Source organism: Microtus pennsylvanicus, chromosome 5 (assembly GCF_037038515.1).
Source record: "Microtus pennsylvanicus isolate mMicPen1 chromosome 5, mMicPen1.hap1, whole genome shotgun sequence".
NCBI classification, from domain to species: Eukaryota; Metazoa; Chordata; class Mammalia; order Rodentia; family Cricetidae; genus Microtus; species Microtus pennsylvanicus.
Genome location: NC_134583.1, coordinates 27486113 through 27506094, shown reverse-complemented (window position 1 = coordinate 27506094; position 19982 = coordinate 27486113). Strand labels below are relative to the sequence as shown.

Sequence of the window (19982 nt, the reverse complement as noted above, 5' to 3'; positions counted from 1 at the left end):
AGATGTGTCTGAAAGAAAGAACTATGCGTAAATACCTCTTATGAAAAATGCTGCATACATTTATAATAAAATGGTGACAAACCAAATTCAAAGACATTTCAGACCATGACTGACTAAAATCTACTCCTGGAATACAAGACTATTTCAACATTGATTAATACTGAGTATATAGAAAAGAGAAGTCCTAGAAAGTAAAACTAATAAAGAAGTAGCAACCAATTTCGAATTGGGCAAAATGCTGGAATGGGCATTTTTCCCTAGAAGATAGTACAAGTGGCCACAAGCACATGAAAAAATGATCAACATTACTAACATTTAACAAAATGTAAATTAAAACTACAATGAAATGGAGATTTCTCAAAAAATATTTTTAAAAATTAAATATTGAGTTACCATATGATCCAGCCATATCATTCTGGAGTATTTATTGCAAAGACTATATATACGTTGACATTCCAAAATACTGAACATCTATATTTGTACCTGCATGCAGAAATAGAACCATGCCCATCAACAGATAAATGAATAAATAAAATGTTATATGCATACGAAATGAAATTTTATGCAGCCATAAAATATAAAATTATTACACTGTAGGAAAATGGATACAACCTGAAGTCATTAACTAAGTGAAATCAGCCAGACTCAAAAAGACAAATGCCGGATGTTTTCTCTCATCCATAGAGCCTAGTTTCAAGGTCACATCTATGTTTGTATGCATATTTATGTGTGTGTATAAAGTATTGAATTAGAAATTGGTTCACAAAAGGTAAAAAAGAGACCTTAAAGGAAGTGGAAATAGAGAGGGTGGCAGAAGAACATTTAATAGGAAGGAAGGACTATCTGAGGGAAGTGGGAGGGAGCAGCTGGGAGCAGGGAGGAGGAAAGTGACAGGGTAATAAAAATATAATGACGTGTATGTATAAGGATGCCATGATGAAAGCCATAGCCTTTAATGCAGAAAGAGAGAGAGGTGGGGGAGGGAAAGAGGGAGGAGGGAGGGAGGGAGAGAGAAACACACACACACACACACACACACACACACACACGGAGGAAGATAGAGAGCGAGGGAGGGAAGGAGGGAGGAAATGAGGAAGGGAGGGAGGGAGGGAGGGAGGGAGGGAGGGAGGGAGGGAGGGAGGGAGGGAGGGAGGGAGGGAGGGAGGGGAGAGAGAGAGAACAATGATGGAAGGGAACAATAAACAATAATACCAGGTACTCATAGAGTCCGGGAATAGCACCTGACCCTTCCAGACTTAGAAATCCCATAACTCAAAGGGCACTGGGGTCACTGTCCAACAAGTCCTGAAATAGTTGTAAGGAATCCCTAAAATGACATCGGTTCTAACTCTTTCTATGTGTCTGGAACCAGCTATGACCCAAGCTTCTATGGGGGATATCCTTAATGAGGATAATCCTTGTGGGAAAATCTACCCTAAATAGGGCAGCACCTCTGTCATTGACCATGATATAAGAAGATCCAAGGGGAAAGCATTTCCTTTTGCTTGGTTGTCTTTACATCTCCGGGGCGAATTCTTCTCTCTTGTCTCTAAGTTTATGCTCTCGGCTGCAGCCACTGCCACAGGTGCTACCATCCCTCAGTGATGTCAGAACCCAGGTTTTCCAGCTTTCCAGCATGGACTGAAAGTCCGTGGATCCAGAAATCCCACAGGCCTTCAGGTTGGGACTGGGGTATCCAGCATCATGGATGCAGAACCTCACAGTTGCTGGAACCTCCTATGTGAAGACCGCCGTTGTTAGCCTACCCAGCCCACATAGTGTAATGTAAGTTGATCTAATAATTATTTTTGATCTAATATTTATAATTGATCTAATATATAAACGTATATATTTATTATACGTTTCTTCTACTTATTCTGTGTTCCTCTAGAGAACTCTACCTCATTACAGCATTATATAAACAAAACCCAAACACATAATACCATTTCCACGTCTTTTATCTACATCTGGACCAAAGGTTAATAATATTCGTGGGAATAATATCCAGGACCAAACAGGCATGCTTCACTGTCTGGCATTTAACTAAAAGTTAGCAGCAAGACAAGGAAGCAGAAAAATATAGCCCATAATAACCCAGTCCCAGAGAAGCTTGTGGGACTGGCTCCCTGGGCCTGATTCCCCATGGTGCCTTACAGGGTCATCAGCTTCTGGGCGGTCCTGCCTGAACCCAACCTGCTCCTCCATTGGTGCAGAGAGGTTTTTGGTTTTTTTTTTTTTGTTTTTTTTGTTTTGTTTGTTTGGTTTTTTTTTTTTAGAGTTTCAGAATCATTTTTTAATTTAGCCATTGTGCTTTAAAGTGGAATAATTTTACAGAAGTTAATTTCCTGATTCATGAAGTATATCATGCTCACTCAGGATATGTTGTTTTGTTTCGTTTTTTGTTTTTTCTTTTCTTTTCTTTCTTTTTTTTTTTTTGCTGTTGTTGTTTTGTGAGGTTTTTGTTTTGTTTTGTGGGTTTTTTGTTTGTTTTTTATTTTTTCGTTTTACACATGCTGACTTTTTAAATTTCTGTTCTTACATCCTGATTCTCATTGCTGTGATTGGAGCACAGAGAAAGCCTTCCCGTTACCCACCTGCCAGTTCAGGACCCCGCCCCCCATCCCCGCTTTCACTTCCTTTACTTACCCTAGGGATTGGCCTCTTACATCTCTAATCACTGCCTGTCTTCCTCTGAATTTCCCTCTCTTCCCTTACCATTTAAATGTGAGCACTTTATGGGGATCTGTATTTGATCTTTTTTCTCTTAATCTACGATAATGGTTTTTAAATGAGACATATTAAATCTGGGCACCCCTGAAATTTTATGATAATCCAGAATTATTTTTCAACTACAAAAAAGATATTCAAAAGTTGATTTAATATTTATAAGAAGAAAATAGGGTTGTAGGTTGTCGAACTTTTACAATAAATATAATTTTCAGTGACTTAGACTGTAACTATCGTGGTAGTACATAGGTGTTCAAGAAATAAACAGATAAATAAAGAAGAAATGCTCTTTAGGGGACCATCCAAGTCATGAGACATGTGTTCATGGCTAAGTGTCAGCAAAAGAATAGAGCATATATAAATAAACTCAGTTCAGATGAAGGCTTTGGTGTTTCTTCCGTTAACTAATATTGGGAGATGACACTGTGTAGTCAGAGACTACTCATTCATTTCCTGGCCACCCAGACCTGAAATAAAACTGTATTAATTACAACATTGCTTTGCCAATTAGCTCATGTATATTTCTAGCTAATGCTTATATCTTGAATTAACCCATTTCTATTTTTCTATGTATCTCCCTGAGGCTCATAGTTTACCAGTAAGGTTTTCCAGCATCTGCCTACTCTCTCTCTCTCTCTCTCTCTCTCTCTATATATATATATATATATATATATATATATATATATATATATCTGAAATATACACATATATATATATATTTATATCACATTTCCCGCCTGGCTCTATTCTGTTCTGCCATAGGCCCAAAGCAGACTCTTTATTAACCAATGGTAATAAAACATATTCACAGCATACAGAGGGGAATCCCACATCACCTCCTCTTTCCTGTCTAAATAAAAAGGAAGGTTTTAACTTTAACATAATAAAATTGCATATAACAAAAACAGTTATCAAGGAAGAATTATAGTTACAGTATTTAGTTCATCTACATTTGGCAAATTAAGGAAAATACTCTATCATCTATCCTATCTTTGTGAGTCTAAAATTTTTATCTCATTTTATCTTTTATAATTATAACTATCTTTCTTCAACTCCATCAAGGACCCCAGAAGGATATATAATATTACCTAAGTAAACAGAAAGTGCATTGTAAGCAACTTCCAAAACTCTAGAATTGAGAGAGACATCTTATTGCCTGGACAGTAACCCAAAGTTCTTCTGTAACAAAGGAGCATTCATCTTCAGCTTACAGGACCATAGTATCTGGCAGACTTTTCCATAAAGCAGGAAATTTTAAAGACACTTTTGCCTGTATTGGAAGCTTGTCAGTCACTTAATTCTGTGTCCTGCAGAATGTCTGGCAGACTCTTTCATGAAGCAGGAACCCTAAGGACTGTCTCACCTTCTTTAGGCAACTTCAGCAGTCATTTTTCTATGGGTCCTACATGTCCAGTTTATACAGCATACCATCAAACAGTCCAGGCAAGAGCAGTTTCTTGCCCAGATGACTAACCTTGTCACATTGAAGGAAAAATTCATAACGATTTTCTTCAATGCCCATCTACCTCTCTGAAGTAACTTATGCTGCCAGAAGCAGACATGCCTCACTGCCAAGAAAAGTCTAAATTCTTAAAACATTTTAAATGCCATATTCTGTGCAACTTTGAAAGATTTGAAGAATATCCATTTATCTTAAATTTATCTCTGTACATCTAGAAAACCTAAGTAACATGACTACAAGTATGACTATTATAATGACTATATATTAATCTGTATTTCTTAACTATACATTACATTTTTAAATGAGCTGCACAAACACAATACCTCAAACAAGAGCAGAAATATATATAACAAAATTGACCTTAAATTTGTACCAATAGACCAAGATCCATACTAAAGCAAAGTATTCATATTCTATATTATATCCCCATTTAAATGAAAACAAACATTTATAAACAATATTTGGGAGTAGTTTTCTCCAAACTGCTTCATGCTTTTTATTGGGCAAAGTATTTGGGGGCATTCACCGAGACCTTTCAGAAGGTCTTGATCCATCAAACCACATTAATCTGAAAGGAATGCACAGGTTCTCATCCTCTGGGGAAGCAAAGCAGAACCTCTTTCACGAAGTAACATATCCTTAGATACAAATTTTAACATCAAGATACCTTTAGCACATATATGTTGGTTTAACTTAACCTTCTCCAGAATCAAATGTCTCTCTGTACTCAAAAAATTTAAAGGAAACACATATATGTAATCCAGACTCCTTGTGTATATTTCATCTTATGTAGCTTATTTTCTTCACTCCTTTAAACTATGATGGTCTGTACTCTTTTATATTACTTTTATTATTGCTTTAAAGACTTTGTTTTATTTTATAAAACTATTTTTTGTAACTGCCTATACTCATTTTTTCTCTATCTCAAGCCTACATACATTTTTTAAAACATACTATACTCATTCAGAGGTTTATTTCTATCTGAATCTCTCTTTATTGTGTATCTATAATCATTTTCTGACCAGAAGCTCCTTTAAAATGGTAAGCAGCTTGGTCACAGAGGCCCTGGATGCTGGCTCCACCTCTCTCAGCCTTTCAGTGTGGTGGAGATACCTTTACCTCCAGCTCTGGAACTGCCAGGTGGGAGCTGTCCTCACCACCTCAACTCTGGGAATCAGTTGGCCCATGCTGCCCCCAAGAAACTTGTAGCACACTGCATACAAACCCCATTCAAGTGTTCAGCCACCTGACAGAGCCTGAGCTGTTTGGGTAAGTACCTCAAACCAGGAAGCTTTCTTAAAGGAGCCATGCAGTTTTTGCTGCTACCACTGAGTCAAGAAACCTTTACTTAGAGGAGCCATGTCTCTTCTTGCTGCCAGCAAAACAGCCTATCTGAAAAACAAAAATAAGGAAAAAACAAACAAACAAACACAGCTACCAAGAAGCTGCCCTTTGCTCCCATTTTTGTGGGTCTAGGAGCACTCTTTTTTTAATGCTTTCTTAGGCTTTATGTGGATATATTTTATCCCACATTGGGTGCCATTTTGTAGTCACAGACAGCTCATTTATTTCTCGGCCACCCAGATTTGAAATAATTACACAGAAACTATATTAATTATAACACTGCTTGGCCAATTATCTCATTTATATTTCTAGCTAACTCTTATATCTTGAATTAACCAATTTCTATTAATCTATGTATTGCAGGCTTGTGATTTACCAGTAAGGTTCTCTGGCATTTGTCTTCTTCAGTAGATACATGGCAACTCTCCCTCTCTCTCTCTCTCTCTCTCTCTCTATATATATATATATATATATATATATATATATATATATGTTCAGATTTCCCACTTGGCTCTATTCTGCTATGTCATAGGCCCAAAGCAGCTTCTTTATTAACTAATGATAATAAAATATATTCACAACATACAGAGGGAAATCCCACATCAACTAACACTGTGTTCGTGTGTTTGCACTTTCAACTAGCTGATGTATAGGTAGCTCCTTTCGTGAGCAGTTGGACACTGGGGACACAAGAAGTCTCTGTCAACACTGAACATAGCCTAAGACATGGGAAAGGAGACAAAAGAAGAGGGATCATTCTGGAACAGATGAGGTTAACACTGACTATAGTAACTGACCTTGTAGAGTTTCTCACAGTCACTGAACTTGCACACAGGTAGACCCTCATCATACAGTTTATACAAAGGCAGCAAGTTCTCAGAGGCTTAGCCACCAGGGAAAGGTATTCCAGGGGTGAATGCAAGGTAATGTTCACCACTGAAGAGTGTTGTGGGATAACGCTCTTGTACGCTGTAAAGATTTATCACTCATATTGGTTTAATAAAACTCTGATTTGCCAGTAGCCAGGCAGGAAATATAAATGGGACAACCAGACTAGGAGAATTCTGAGAAAGAAGGCAGTGACGCAGTTATCATCCAGAAGCAGAGAAAGCAATATGTGAATGCCTTACTGAGAAAAGGTAACCAAACCACATGGCTAAACATAGATAACACTTATGGGTTAATTTCAAAAGAAGTACTTAGTAATAAGCCTGAACAATAGGCCAAACAGTTTATAATTAATACAAGCTTCTGTGTGTTTTTCGGGGACTGAATGGCTGTGGGATCAGGTGGGACAGAAACCTGCATTTACAGAGGCTTTCTCTAGTATCTCCCAAATTTTAGGATAGCATTTCCCTCCCAAGTAACCACACAATTATATCAAACAAGACTTGAGACCACACACTAAATACTAGAGTTCTATACTACAACTTCAAGGGATGGTCCAGTAACAGAATTTTCACACTTTTAATTATTGTTAATAAAATCAAAAGTACTTAAAAAGGAGGAAGTCCCTGAGAGATGGGACTTTCTTGCTTTTGCCTAAGAATTAAAGGCTTCTTTAAGAGCAACAAAAAGAAAGAAAGGGGGGAGGGATGGATGGAGGGAGGGAGGGAGGGAGGGAGGGAGGGAGGGAGGGAGGGAGGGAGGGAAGAAGGGATAGCTCTCAGACCCAGGAGCAAAAGTTGTCACAAGGTAGCTCATCCTTTAGGATTCTCCAGTATCTTTGGTGTTCCAGAGGCACAAAGGCCTTTGGAGGGCCTTCCCTTCAGGGGCATACCTTCTAGGCAGCAAGGCTTCTTTGGTAGGCAAAGTAATGTGCAGAAAGTACCCCACATGCTATTGGAATTTAAAACTTGCTAAAATCTGAAAGGTACTGTTTTAAAGAAAAATCTGTTTCCACCACTTCCTGAATCTTTAGGCATGACAATCAAGGAGACAGTCGATGGAGGTGTTTTTCTTCTTTTCTAAATTGCTGAGAGAATCAGGACTGAGTCACACCTCCTTACACCTATGCACCCCCACTTTGTTTTTATTTCCTTATTTTTGTTAAGGGTTCTTTTCTTTATTTGGGATTTTTGTTTGGTTGTTTGGTTTTGGTTTTTTGTTTATTTGGGTTTTTTTGTTGTTGTTGTTTGTTTGTTTGTTTGTTTTTTGAGACTAGGTGTCTCTGTTCCTATGGAACCTGTCCTGGAACTCCTTCTGTAGAGCAGGTGGCCTCAAACTCACAGAAATCCTCCTGTCTCTGCCTGCTGAGAGCTGAGATTAAAGGCATGTGCCATGACCTCCAGGCTTGTTTTTATTTTTTTAAGACAGGGTCTTAGCATTTATAGTCCAGGATGGCCTTAAACTTTTAATCTTTTTGGCTCAGTCTCCTGAGTGCTTGGACACCATGTCTGGCCTCATTTTTCATTCTTGGTTTTTCATATAAGTGTACATAATTTACATAATTTCCCCTTCTCCTTCTAGATCCTCCCAGGTTCCTACCACACTCCCCCTTTTTTAAACTATTATCCTTGCTAATAATTGAAAAAATACATTTTGCTGAATCTATTTAGTGTTTTTCATATGTATGTTTTTAGTGCTGATCACTTGAAATTAGATAACCAGTTAAGGGTCCATCCCTGGGAAAGGCATATTCTCCCTCTCTCGGCAGTCATTTACTGCCTGTGGCTCATCATGGGACCTTGAGCAAGGCCCCCATTCACCTTGGGATGATGTCAGTTGGTTTTGTCACTATTCAGGTCTTGATTAGACACCCATGTTGTTGAGAGCTATGGATGCAGCTTCTTCTGTGTCATACACATATGACAAATCACACAACAGATGTCCTGGTCTTCTGGCTCTAACAATGATGTAAGATGAAGTTTCCATGATGTTCCCTAAGCATAGGTGTAAGGGCTGTGTTGTAGGCACACCGCAGGGCAACCCATAGTTAATGGGTTTTGGCATTTTGACCAGCTATGGCTTTCTGTAATTGCCTGCATATGCATGTTGTTCTTGTTTTAAGTATTAGAAATATTTATTCTTAACTTCTGCTTTTCTCCCTTTCTTCTGCCTTTGCCATCCTCTACACCTAAGCAAGAGCATCTAGATAAACTAAGTCTATTCAGGACACGCACACATAGCAAAGATCTTGCTGCAAAATTTGAGGTAAATAAACCTTATGTCTGCAGAGACCCAAACCTAATTCTGTGCCAGGCAGGAGTCTAGCACAATAGCACAGCAAGTGCCTGAAACATCACAAGACTGATGATGGCAGCTGTGGCCAAACTTTCATCTTCCTCCCTCGGGAACTCTGTTCACATGCAGGTGTTGTCCTGAGAAAGCAAGCAGCCCTGACTTCGAGGGTCATGAACCAAGACCTGTATCTGGTGTGGTGTGGTGTGCTGTTGTGTGGTGTGTGTGCATGCACACACGTTTCTCTAGCAAAGGGCTCTGTAAGACCCGAGCAGAAGTGTCTGCTTGCTCTTAGTGCCGCAGAATCACTGATGGTTAGGCACAGGTGCTGAGATGCAAGGAAAATGAGATGGATGTGATGTCGCTGTGCCTTGCATCACATCTCAGGTGTTTCCCCCAGAAGGTACCCTCCCAGGAGCCAGGAGTCAGCTTTACAAATGCCTTCCCACAACCAACCAGATGCGCAGTTCCTGCCGGAATTGTGAATCTCAACCTGCGTCACCCAGAAGAAACACAAATTTTATCCAAAAAAAATTAGATAAATCTCAAGTTTACAACAACAACCTTTATAATAAAAAGGTGAAATTTTCTCATTTTTCAAAATGTAAACCTTGTTTGGTACGTTGGTGAGATATTTCCCATTCTTTTATGCTTGCATCTTCAATACTCAGTGTATATTGGACCCCGCAGCACTTAGCCATCTATGCTGCTGCACGTATGCTCCAGCCACCATAGGCAGTGTCCTTTACACAGGGCTGTGCTGTCCTGAAATGTCTGCTTTTCTAGACCAAGCTACAGTTTTCTAAGTGTGTGGAGAATTCTTCCAGCTAATGGGACAGTACTGGACATGGCGGCTGTGGACAGGGACATCTCTAAGGCTCAGGAGCGAGACTGCACGCCTAGATAATTTCTGCAATAGCTACATACTAATGCTTTTCATGTTGCCCCAGGGAATAGAGAAATGCTTGCCCTCGCTCTGCCCATGTGACCCACCCATCTCCAGGGGTTCACACCAAGGCCTTACTACAAAGCTAGAAGGGAGGGGACAATGAATGGGTCTGCTTCCTATGATCTGTGCTTGTCACCCCAGCTATCATCTCTGCCATTTAAGTGTTTTCTAGAATAAGCGCTTCTCCGTGTTCTACATCATCAGATTGTTTCCTGTACACCTCCGTCTCTCAATCTCCTTTATCATGACAGTAAGTCTTTAGAACTTTTATTCTCCTTTTATGACCCTTTTAAATTTAATTTTTTTCTTTCTTTCCTTTTCCTTTTTTGTTTTTTGTTTGTTTGTTTTTGTTTTGTTTTTTGAGACAGGGTTTTTCTGTAGCTTTGAAGCCTGTCCTGGAACTCACTATGTAGGCCAGGGTCACCTCAATCTCACGGAGATCCACCCGCCTCTGTTTCCTTAGTGCTGGGATTAAAGGCGTGCACCACCACCACCCCTTTTTAAAGTAAGAATTGAAGAAGTGCTTCACTTTTGTAATGAAAGAATGTGTGTTGGGGAGAAAGTTTCTAATGAAGTCACACACACACACACACACACACACACACACACACACACACACCGTCCCGCCCCATGTTGTCCCCTGTCCCTGTCTCTTTCACCTTTCCCTGAGTAAGATCCCTTATAAGAGCCATGGGAAGTGTTGTTTGGGGATAAGACTGTAAACCTCAGAGCAGTAAAACATCTCTATACTAGCACATCCCAGAGCAAATTGAAGTTAGAAGTAAAGCCATAAGCACTGTGCTTGTATGTTGACAAGACAGGATTCTAGAGGAATAATAAAAATTCACACCCAGTGACATCTTCCTGGGCATAGATTCTCACATAGACAGTTGATCTTAAAGTTCCTTCTCCATCACAAAAAGCTAATATGGAACTGGAGGCATGGCTCGCTGTTAGGCATTTGTCTGGCACATGCAAGGCCTAGGTTCTAGGCCCAAAATTGCATATTCATTCTCTACCGCTTCATTTTATAAATAAATAAATTCTATTTTTAAATTACATATGCATACTTTAAAATGGCTGAGTCTAATGATGTGTGCCTGCCATCCCCATGGAGGGAAAACAGAAAGATGGTTCTGTCTGGAGTATGTAAAAGGCACCATGTCAGCCAGGGCTATATAGGAAGACTTAGGCTGAAAAATAAATAAATAAATAAATAAATAAATAAATAAATAAATAAGAGAAAATTTCCAAAAGAAAAAGCAGAAGTCAAGAATGAGCCAATACACTCAAATATAGTCGTGTTTCTTTCACATTGGAGCACCAACCCCACTCACCCAGCACTGCACAATTAGAACAAATATTGCTAAAATTGTCAAGCCTGTGAATACACATAAGAGACCATAGCATATGCCTGCTACAAATCTATAAGCTTTTAAAGTGTAGGCAAATAGAAATTGATTGTGTGTGCTTTAGTAAGACAAAAATAAAGGCTTCATTCATTATTCACCGACAATGTGTGGTAACACCAAAACAATGAAGAAAAAAAGGCTCTCGGGATAGATGGGTTCACAGTGTGATGCTCGGGATAGATGGGTTCACAGTGTGATGCTCGGGATAGATGACTTCACAGTGTGATGCTCATGTACTTTGTGATTCTGCAAGGAGGATGAAAAGTCAAACATGTGAAGGCTGAAGAGGGGACAAATCAGATAGTGCACACACAGGGACAAGCGTCAGATAGTGCACACACAGGGACAAGCATCAGATAGTGCACACACAGGGACAAGCGTCAGATAGTGCACACACAGGGACAAGTGTCAGATAGTGCACACACAGGGACAAGCGTCAGATAGTGCAAACACAGGGACAAGTGTCAGATAGTGCACACATGGGGAACAAGCATCAGATAGTGCACACACAGGGACAAGTGTCAGATAGTGCACACACGGGGAACAAGCATCAGATAGTGCACACATGGGACAAGCTTCAGTTACTGCACACATAGGGGACACGCCTCAGGTAGTGCGCACATGTTACAGCAAACTATAGCTGCAGACTAATCCGAAAGGTAGAGGCGGTCCGTGATCTCCCGCACACATGTACAGTCTAAAGAAAGGAAGGGATGGAGCTACTACTAGACCAGAAACAAAATGGAAAAGGAAAGATAAATGAAATGGAAATGTAGTAGAAACCATAAGGGTTTGTAGAGGGTTTTCATTCACAAGAGAGAGCGGAGGGAAAGGAGAGGGACTGGGTGCGAGGAGAGAGGAGAAGGGCAGCACTCTGGAAAATGAGCCAGTTTCCGCAGGGACAAGAAAGCAGCCTTGATCCTCAGCACTGAGGCTGGCACAGTTTCTGCAACTGTTTAGAGAAATGCAGCGAGCTCCCCGCCATTAATCTTTTCTAAAGAAAGGCTTTGTTCTGCACCTGTATAAACAACCCAGAGTTTTAAAACCTATATGCTTGCCCCTAATGTGTGAGCATATGTATTATAGTGATAGCTTCAAGTCATCTATAGGCAACACCTCTGCTTTACATCTCTCTGCGGGGACCCCACCCCCAACCCTACGCACCTCCTTTAGCCTAGACAGGCATGCCTACAGTCAAGTCCAAGTTCAAGCAGTCTTTTTAAAAAAAAATCCATTTTTTGCTAAATACAGCTGCATTTTCCCAGCCCCCCAAATCTGAAGGCAGAGAGGACCCTTTTACCGAGTAGTCTCATAATGAATACCTCTCTTACTGCACCCCAAGCAAAGACAAAATGTACAAGACAACTTCTGAAGTAGGAGCAAGCAGCAGGGTGTGTGTGTGGAGGGGGGTATCCCTAAGGAGGAGGCTTGGCCTGCAGGATGAGGTGACTGACTCCTGAGGGCTGAAATTAGTCCCTGCTAGCCACCTGTTACAGTGCTCCAGGTTCTGGGCTCCAGGATTGGTTCTGCTGTGAAGACTAGAATTTGCCCGGCAGCTTCTGGCTCCCATGCATCTACCTGTCCCCACCCTCATCTGGAACCCTTAAACCACAAAAAGGACAGTGGACAACTGAGCCCCAGCACACAATGTGATTGCCTCCAACCTCAGAAAAAAGCCCAGAATCTTGTTTTGTTCCAGCTGGGCTTGGGGAAGGCAAGGTGTTTTGTTTTGAGTTGAAATGCAAGGCAATTCAAGGTGCTGCTTCATTATCGGTTTTGGTCTTTCCTCTTTTGCTTCACTCTTTCCTAATTTAATTTTAGCAAGGCAATTGTTCTGACTTACTATTCTGCAACCAAGAAATTGCTCCTAAAATGGTGATGGGTTCCCTCAAATAGTCTACAATTGCACTATGTTGCGGAAAATGAAATCGCGCACTTTGGTACTCTTACAACAGTGGAAAATAACATCTCGGTGAGTGACGTGGGGAGGGTGGGCGTGTGGCAACTGAAGTGCTAAACACAGAGTCCTACGTATTTGTTGTTAGTGATATTGCAAGAGGGGCATAATAACGTGTACGCTGAAGATGCTGTTTGGAGATAAAACAAGTCAAAGGAGAAAAAGTGCTGCGTGAATCAGACGGCTATCTTGAAGGTGAGGAGGAAAAAAAAATAAGTCAAGCATTCATAGGATGTTAAAGCCGCTCCTTGTTTTCTGCCCTTCCTCTGCACTCACTCTGAGAAGCCTTGGATAAGCAAACACACATCATGTGTGTTCATCTCAACGACAGTTCCCGTGGAACAAACCGGGAAAGAAGCTGCGGTGGGTACACTGGGGTTCTTAAGGGCCCGCTAAGACCACCTGCAGATATAAATGGGTTGAGTGGAAACAAGGTCTTTTTCCAGTTTTACCCTCAAATCTCACTTACCTCACACAGATACTCTTAGTTAGGGTCATTGTCGGGTCTAGAGGCCCAAGTCTGGGCTCTACGCAGACGTCCCTTGCCCCCGCCCCACTAACCACTCAGCTTAGAAAAATGATCCCCACCCCTTCCACGCCCCCGTCCCACCTCTTGTTCCCCTTTCAAACTCCCTCTACTTTGCCAGGGGTGGTTTGTCCCAAGGAGTACAGATAAATAGTCCTGTCAAAAGGCGCAGCTCGCGGCTGTACTTCTGGGTCCTGAGTCAAGTTCAGAGCCCCAGGCTGGCTGGTCAGCGGCCAGTCGCGCCTGCTCCAAGAGCCCAGCTCATTGGGGACCCGATTTGCCACGGGCCCGGGTCTCCGCTACTCCTCTGAGCTCTCTCACGCCCCATCCTCTTCCAGTGAGCGGAAGCCGGAGTTGGCGAGACTGGCCGGGGAGGAGGAAGGCGGGCGCGCGCGGGCGCCGGGGACTAGGCGATGTCCACCGGCTCGGTGAGTGACCCCGAAGACATGGAGGTGAGAGGGCTGCAGCGGGTCTACCCGACCCCCTCCTCCAAGAGGCCACCTCTGCACGGTGCCGAGCGCGGCTACGTCTCGCCCAGCGACAATTCTTCCGCGGAGGAGGAGGACCCCGACGGCGAAGAGGAGCCACGCTCCTTGGAAGCCGCGGGCATCCCGGGGGTCTGCAAGAGGAAGCGGCCCCGTGTGGCTGGCCCCGGTGGCGCAGGTGGCGGTGCGGGCAGCGGTGGAAAGAAGCCGCTCCCGCCCAAGGGCTCGGCCGCTGAGTGCAAGCAGTCGCAGCGGAACGCCGCCAACGCCCGCGAGCGGGCCCGGATGCGCGTGCTGAGCAAAGCCTTCTCCAGACTCAAGACCAGCCTGCCCTGGGTGCCGCCCGACACCAAGCTTTCCAAACTGGACACGCTGCGCCTGGCTTCCAGCTACATCGCGCACCTGCGCCAGCTGCTGCAGGAGGACCGCTACGAGAACGGATACGTGCACCCGGTGAACCTGGTAGGGACAGGGACGCGGCGCGGGTGGCCCGGGGCCAGCAGCCCTGAACGAAACCCTTGCGCAGGGCTGGGTCGGCCCCAGAAGGGAGTTTTCTAGATCCGGTGGTGAGGAATTTGGTTTAGTGGCCCCCCAAATCAAGGCAGGAGGAGTCAACCTTTTTTCTTGGAGAAAATCATTCGGGCTGCTAATCAGTGTCCTGGTCCTTTGCCCAGTGACAGCTATTCGTTAACACCCTACTTCCGGGATAAACTGTGGCTCCCCACTGCGAGTATTTCTGCATTTAGCAGAACAGAAAAAACATCTCAGATACCCAACTTTTTCCAGACAACAGCCTAGCAGGTTTGAATCAGCCAGGGCTGTTTTCTTTAAAGTGGGAGAGAAAACCTAACTCTTTTAAAAAGTTTGAGTGGTTTAAAACAAAACACTAATGGAGGATAGTTTTCCCAGACGCGATTGTCCGGAAAGTCCCTGTCTAACCTGCCAGCTTCCTGGGCTTGGGAAAGATCTCATCCAAATTTACTCATAAGGGGGAGGGGGCATTAAATCACAGAATCCTAAACTCGCACTTTTCACTGAAAAAGCATGCTAATAGAAGAACAAGATTCACAAATTCCTAGAACGCTAATAAAAGCCGGGGACCTCTGGGGAGAGCGGTTTCGTTTTGAGATTGTTTCTCCTCCGTATCTGACGCTCGTTTCGATTTTTCAGACGTGGCCATTCGTGGTCTCTGGACGGCCCGACTCTGACACCAAAGATGTTTCTGCAGCCAACAGACTCTGTGGAACTTCCGCTTAGAGGACAGCAACACAGCTGATGGGTTATGTTAAATGGAAAGGACCGGGCCAAGGAGGTCCTATTGGATTCCGGACCTTCTCCTCTTCCTGGACCTGTTAACAGGACGGGTGACCAACCTGGTGGAGCGCAGGTGGACCTGGCTGCTGCGGATCAGCGCAACTGTAACCAAAGAGAGCCTGGTTTCCTGGGGAGAAGTCTCAGACTAGATCCAACCTGGGGCATTAGCTCTGACCTCAAACCATGCCTTCTGAGTCCACAACAGAAACAGGCTGGTTTTTAAGCTAATGTGGATTTTCCCTGTAGTTTCCCTGCGCAGCCAGGTCTTTCCCTGTGACCTTGTTTGAGCGCTCTTTTCCAGCTCTGGAAACGCTGGAAAAGTCCATCAGGGACCTCTTTCTCAGTTTCGGAGGACAGTGTCAAACTCCCACCAGGAAGTTCTCTTTTAGTGGCGGTACATGGCGAGATGGTGATATATACCACCGGAAACCGGTTTTGCCCTTAATCCCTCAGCATTGGGGTCTACTTCCAGAGCTCCCTTGTCTCTCTGATCAGTGTTGGGACAGCCTGCCCTCGGCCTGGTCTCCACCCAGTGGACCCAGCTGGTTTATTTGGTTCTCAGTCTCCTCCCCACCCACAGTTTCCCCTTAAGTCTTATTTGACTGCCCTTTTGTAACAACTCGCCCCTCTAAACAGCTTGCTCCTGCCACTGCACAGCCTCCTGTGGGGTTCAGGTTCTCCCAGGCACCCACTATTCTTCCTGGTCCAAGGACTGAGCATGGTGGGCGGTTGGGACTGGTCTCTCTACCCACTGACGCAGTGCATGGTGCTTGGTGGTCCTGGCAATGCTCTGGTGACGCTGCTCTACCATGGTACGAACATATGTAAATAAATTTATTTTTTTATGAACGAAAACATGCGTTGTGAAAATCTTTTCCAAGACTGTTTGGTCTGTGAGCTAATTTTAAAAGGGCAGGACTCTCCTCTCAACAGGGTGTTGAGCTATTACAGGAGGCAGATGGTGGAGGTCCCAGTTCAGTCAGATTTCCAGTTTCTCTCTCTTTCTCATCTCCATTCTGATCGCAGATGTATAAAAGGCTCACCCTGTAAGCCCAGCTGGCTCCGAATTCATAATCCTCTTGATACTGCCCCTTTAGTGCTGGGATGACTGCCAGAAGAAGCCACTACACCAGATCAAAATATTCTGTGTTTCTGATACTTCCAGAAGTAGGAAATCCTGGAGGGTAAAAACTGGAAGCCTGGGAAAGCTGATGCATTCTGAGGTCAGGGTTGACTGGGGGCATAAGTACACTTCTAAAATAAAAATAGTATACTAATTAATAATTAATTTCCAACTCTTGCTCTTTGATTCTCTCTGTCTCTCTGTCTCTGTCTCTGTCTCTCTCAAACACACACCTCTCCAGCCTGACCCACAACCAAGTATTTAAAACTATAAGACCTTCCAGAACATTGCACCACTCCCATTCACGGGAGGCTACAGTTCTAAGATCTCACTGGCAGAATAAAACTGTAGGAAACCAATCCCAGTTTTAGCAAGATCCCCCTGCCTCTTAACTGTTGTTTTGGATACCCACCACATTTGCAGCATAGTTTTCTTCCATTTTCATTGCAATAGCAAAAAAGTCCGTGATGTTTTCCAATCAACAGATCCTCTGAATACAAAATGCATTTTGTAGAACATTTATAAAAGTGTGAAGGATAAAAGTACCTAAATATTTGCTAGACTTAGATTCTGCCTGTGACTTCATAAATTAAAACACAGTTTTCTCAACCAGAGAGAAAACACAGCTGGATTTTTGTTGAGACATGGGGAGTATGACTTCCTGTTTTGAACTAAACCAAACCTGATCTCCAGAGAGCTGCCTTCTCACACCATCATTTGGTCCTGGGGTCAGTCAGAAGCTGGAGGGTTTGAGGTGACATTGGTTTTTCGGAGGCATTGTGGGCTTTCCCATAAAAGGGAGTCGTTAATGACCAGTGGCAGGAACCCCACCATGCCGAAACATATTTCAGCTGTGAAGTCTGGACCCTCTCTGTGAGGAGAAGGTCAGGTGCCTGCTGCAGCCGTATCTCAGTGAACGTGATGCCCAAAGGTAACGGCAAGCCAGATCCTTTCTACTTCCCAGTATGGTGGTTAAGAACCGATGTCATCTGGTATAGTAGCCGGCTCACAGGCTATCAGGGCAGCACTTAGCAGGCTAGTGCAGCAGAGCCCTCCTGAGTATAAAGGCAGCATGGCCAGAATGAGTCCTAAATAAAATTAAAATATGAAGTAAGAATGTTAAGTAAGAATGCTAAGCATATTTGCAGTGCCAGTACTGAGAAGGGGGAGGCAAGAGGATTGCCATGAGTTCTAGACCAGCATGGGTTACAACATAGACCCTGTCTTAAAAAAAAAAAAGACATGACAAGACAAGCAAACTGTAAAAATAATGTGCTGGCTAGTTTTATCTCAACCCGACACAAGCTAGAGTCATCTAAAAAGAGGAAAGCTCCACTGAGAAAACACCTATGTAAGATCTGACTGTAGGGCATTGATGGGGGACCCACATCATCGTGGGTGGTACCATATCTGGGCTGGTGGTCCTGGGTTCTGTAAGAAACCAGGATGAACAAGCCATGAGGGGCAAGTCCATAATCAGCACCCCTCCACAGCCTCTGTATCAGCTCCTGCCTTCAGTTTCCTGCCCTGTTTGAGTTCCTGTCCTGATTTCCTTCAGCTTTGAACAGTGACGTGAAAGTGCAAGCCAAATGAACCCTCTCCACCTCAGCTTGCTATTGGTCACCATGCTCCTTCACAGCAATAGTAACTAGGGCAGAAACTGACACCAGGGTTGTGGAGTATTGCTATGACAGACCTGACCAAGCATTTCAGGGAGGACTGGGGACGGACTTTAAACTCTGGAATAGGAAAGCCTCTGAGTGTTGAGAGCTCAGTGGTCTGTTCTGTGGGAATATGGAAGATAAGAATAATAAGAGAAAGGCAGAGGATGGAGGTCTGGATTACAAAATTCCAGAAGGACAATGGAGAGTCACTTAAAGACTTTATCAGCGTTGTTGCGTATCTTGAGTTAAGAATCTGTAGTTCCGGTTAGCTGGGACTGAAGAATTGGCTGTGATTAACAAGAAACCGGAAGCACTAAAGTGAAACCTTTGCTTTACTGGGGCAACTGATGCTGGAGCTGAGAAACCAGCAGAGCATTTTCTTAATTAGAGATTGATGAGGAAGGCCCATACCATTTTGTGTGAGGCTGTCCTTTGCCTAGTAGTCCTGGTTTCTATAAGAAAACAGGCTGAGCAAGACATAGTGAGCAAGCCAGTAAGCAGCACCCCTCCATGGCCTCTGCACTGTTTTTTTTTTTTATGTTGTTGTTTTTTTTCGGGTTCCTGCCCTGTTTGATTTCGTTCCTGTCCTGACTTCCTTTAGCAATGAACAATGATGTGGAAGTTTAAGCTAAGTTTTTTCCCCAAGTTGTTTTGGTCATGGTAATAGTAACAGCCATAGTAACTCTGATGTAGACAAGTACAAGGCAAAAATTTCTAAAGAGCCTGTATAGGTCTACATTTTTCCACTACAATCCACCCTAGCCTGTTTCCTCATCTGCATGGGGTTACTAGCGGGATCTTCCTCCAGAGAATGCTTCATGGGTAAGTCCAGCAAATGTAGTGTTTATGTGCTGAGAAACACATGAAGAGCTCACTGGTAAAGGAAACGCAGAGGCAGAGGAAAAGTCTAGCCCAGCCACTAAGACTGGCTTCCAAACCAGAAAGTGCTGTAGTGTGTCACTCCAGTTGCCTGGGAGGCTGGGCAGAAAGACGGCAAGGTGATCACCAGCCGGAGCTAGAGGACAGTAGCTTGTCTGAACCAAATAGATAAATGAAAACCAAGAACAAGCAAACAAACAAAACCCCACAGGGAAGCCGGCTCAACTTTGAGAAGTGAGGATCACCATTGTAAGAAGTCTCAAAAGAGCAAGCCAACAAACAAAGGAAGTTGAATTGAATACAATAATAACACACAGTTGAAGAAAGAAGGAAATGGAGCTGATTGTCCAAAACCAATATGAAAAATGGGTTTTTTACTCATAATCCTAATTTCTCAGGGTGCTTCGAGAGCAAGCATAAAGACTTTGAGGCCACCAAGTCACATAGGCAGAGTGCTGGGATCATGGCCCTTGAATTCATTTTTAGTGGCAATTTGTGTGTCATTCTCAAATTGATATAGAAGAAAAATGTCTGAAGAATGTTCTGCTTCATGGTTTCTGTGAGAGGTTTATAGCAAGGTTGCCAAGAGCTTAGATGGCGCAGTTACTGCCCAGTATTCATGGAGCCTTGGGCTCAAACCACAGCAGCATATGAATTCAGGTGTGTCACCCACCTGCAATTCTAGCAGCTAGATCCAAGTCATCTTCTGCTACTCAAGGTCATCAGAGCGAACAACTCCAAATGAGATAACAATGTAAACAAAACCTAAAAAGGAGGATTTCTCACAAGCCCTAGATAAAATCGCTGAAGCTTGAGGGGAAAGATCGTGGCTGGGAACAAACACCTCGAAGCTGTCCTTTCTATGCCGTTAGGACTCAAACCTGCTGTCTCATAGAGAAACATCCCAAAGTTTTCTCCTCCTCCCTCACCATTATTTTATTTGAGACAACGGAATGGGAA

The 19982-nt window shown here is 43.2% G+C and overlaps 1 protein-coding gene across 1 annotated transcript; it reads left to right on the top strand.

Moving 5' to 3' along the window:
* Positions 1-13162: 13162 nt before the first annotated feature.
* Positions 13163-16205, top strand: Msc (musculin). The gene is given in 4 exon segments (XM_075974649.1): positions 13163-13226; positions 13896-14504; positions 15213-15248; positions 15250-16205. Coding segments are annotated over 3 exon segments (639 nt in total). The 5' UTR covers positions 13163-13226; positions 13896-13970; the 3' UTR covers positions 15319-16205.
* The last annotated feature ends 3777 nt before the right edge of the window (positions 16206-19982 follow it).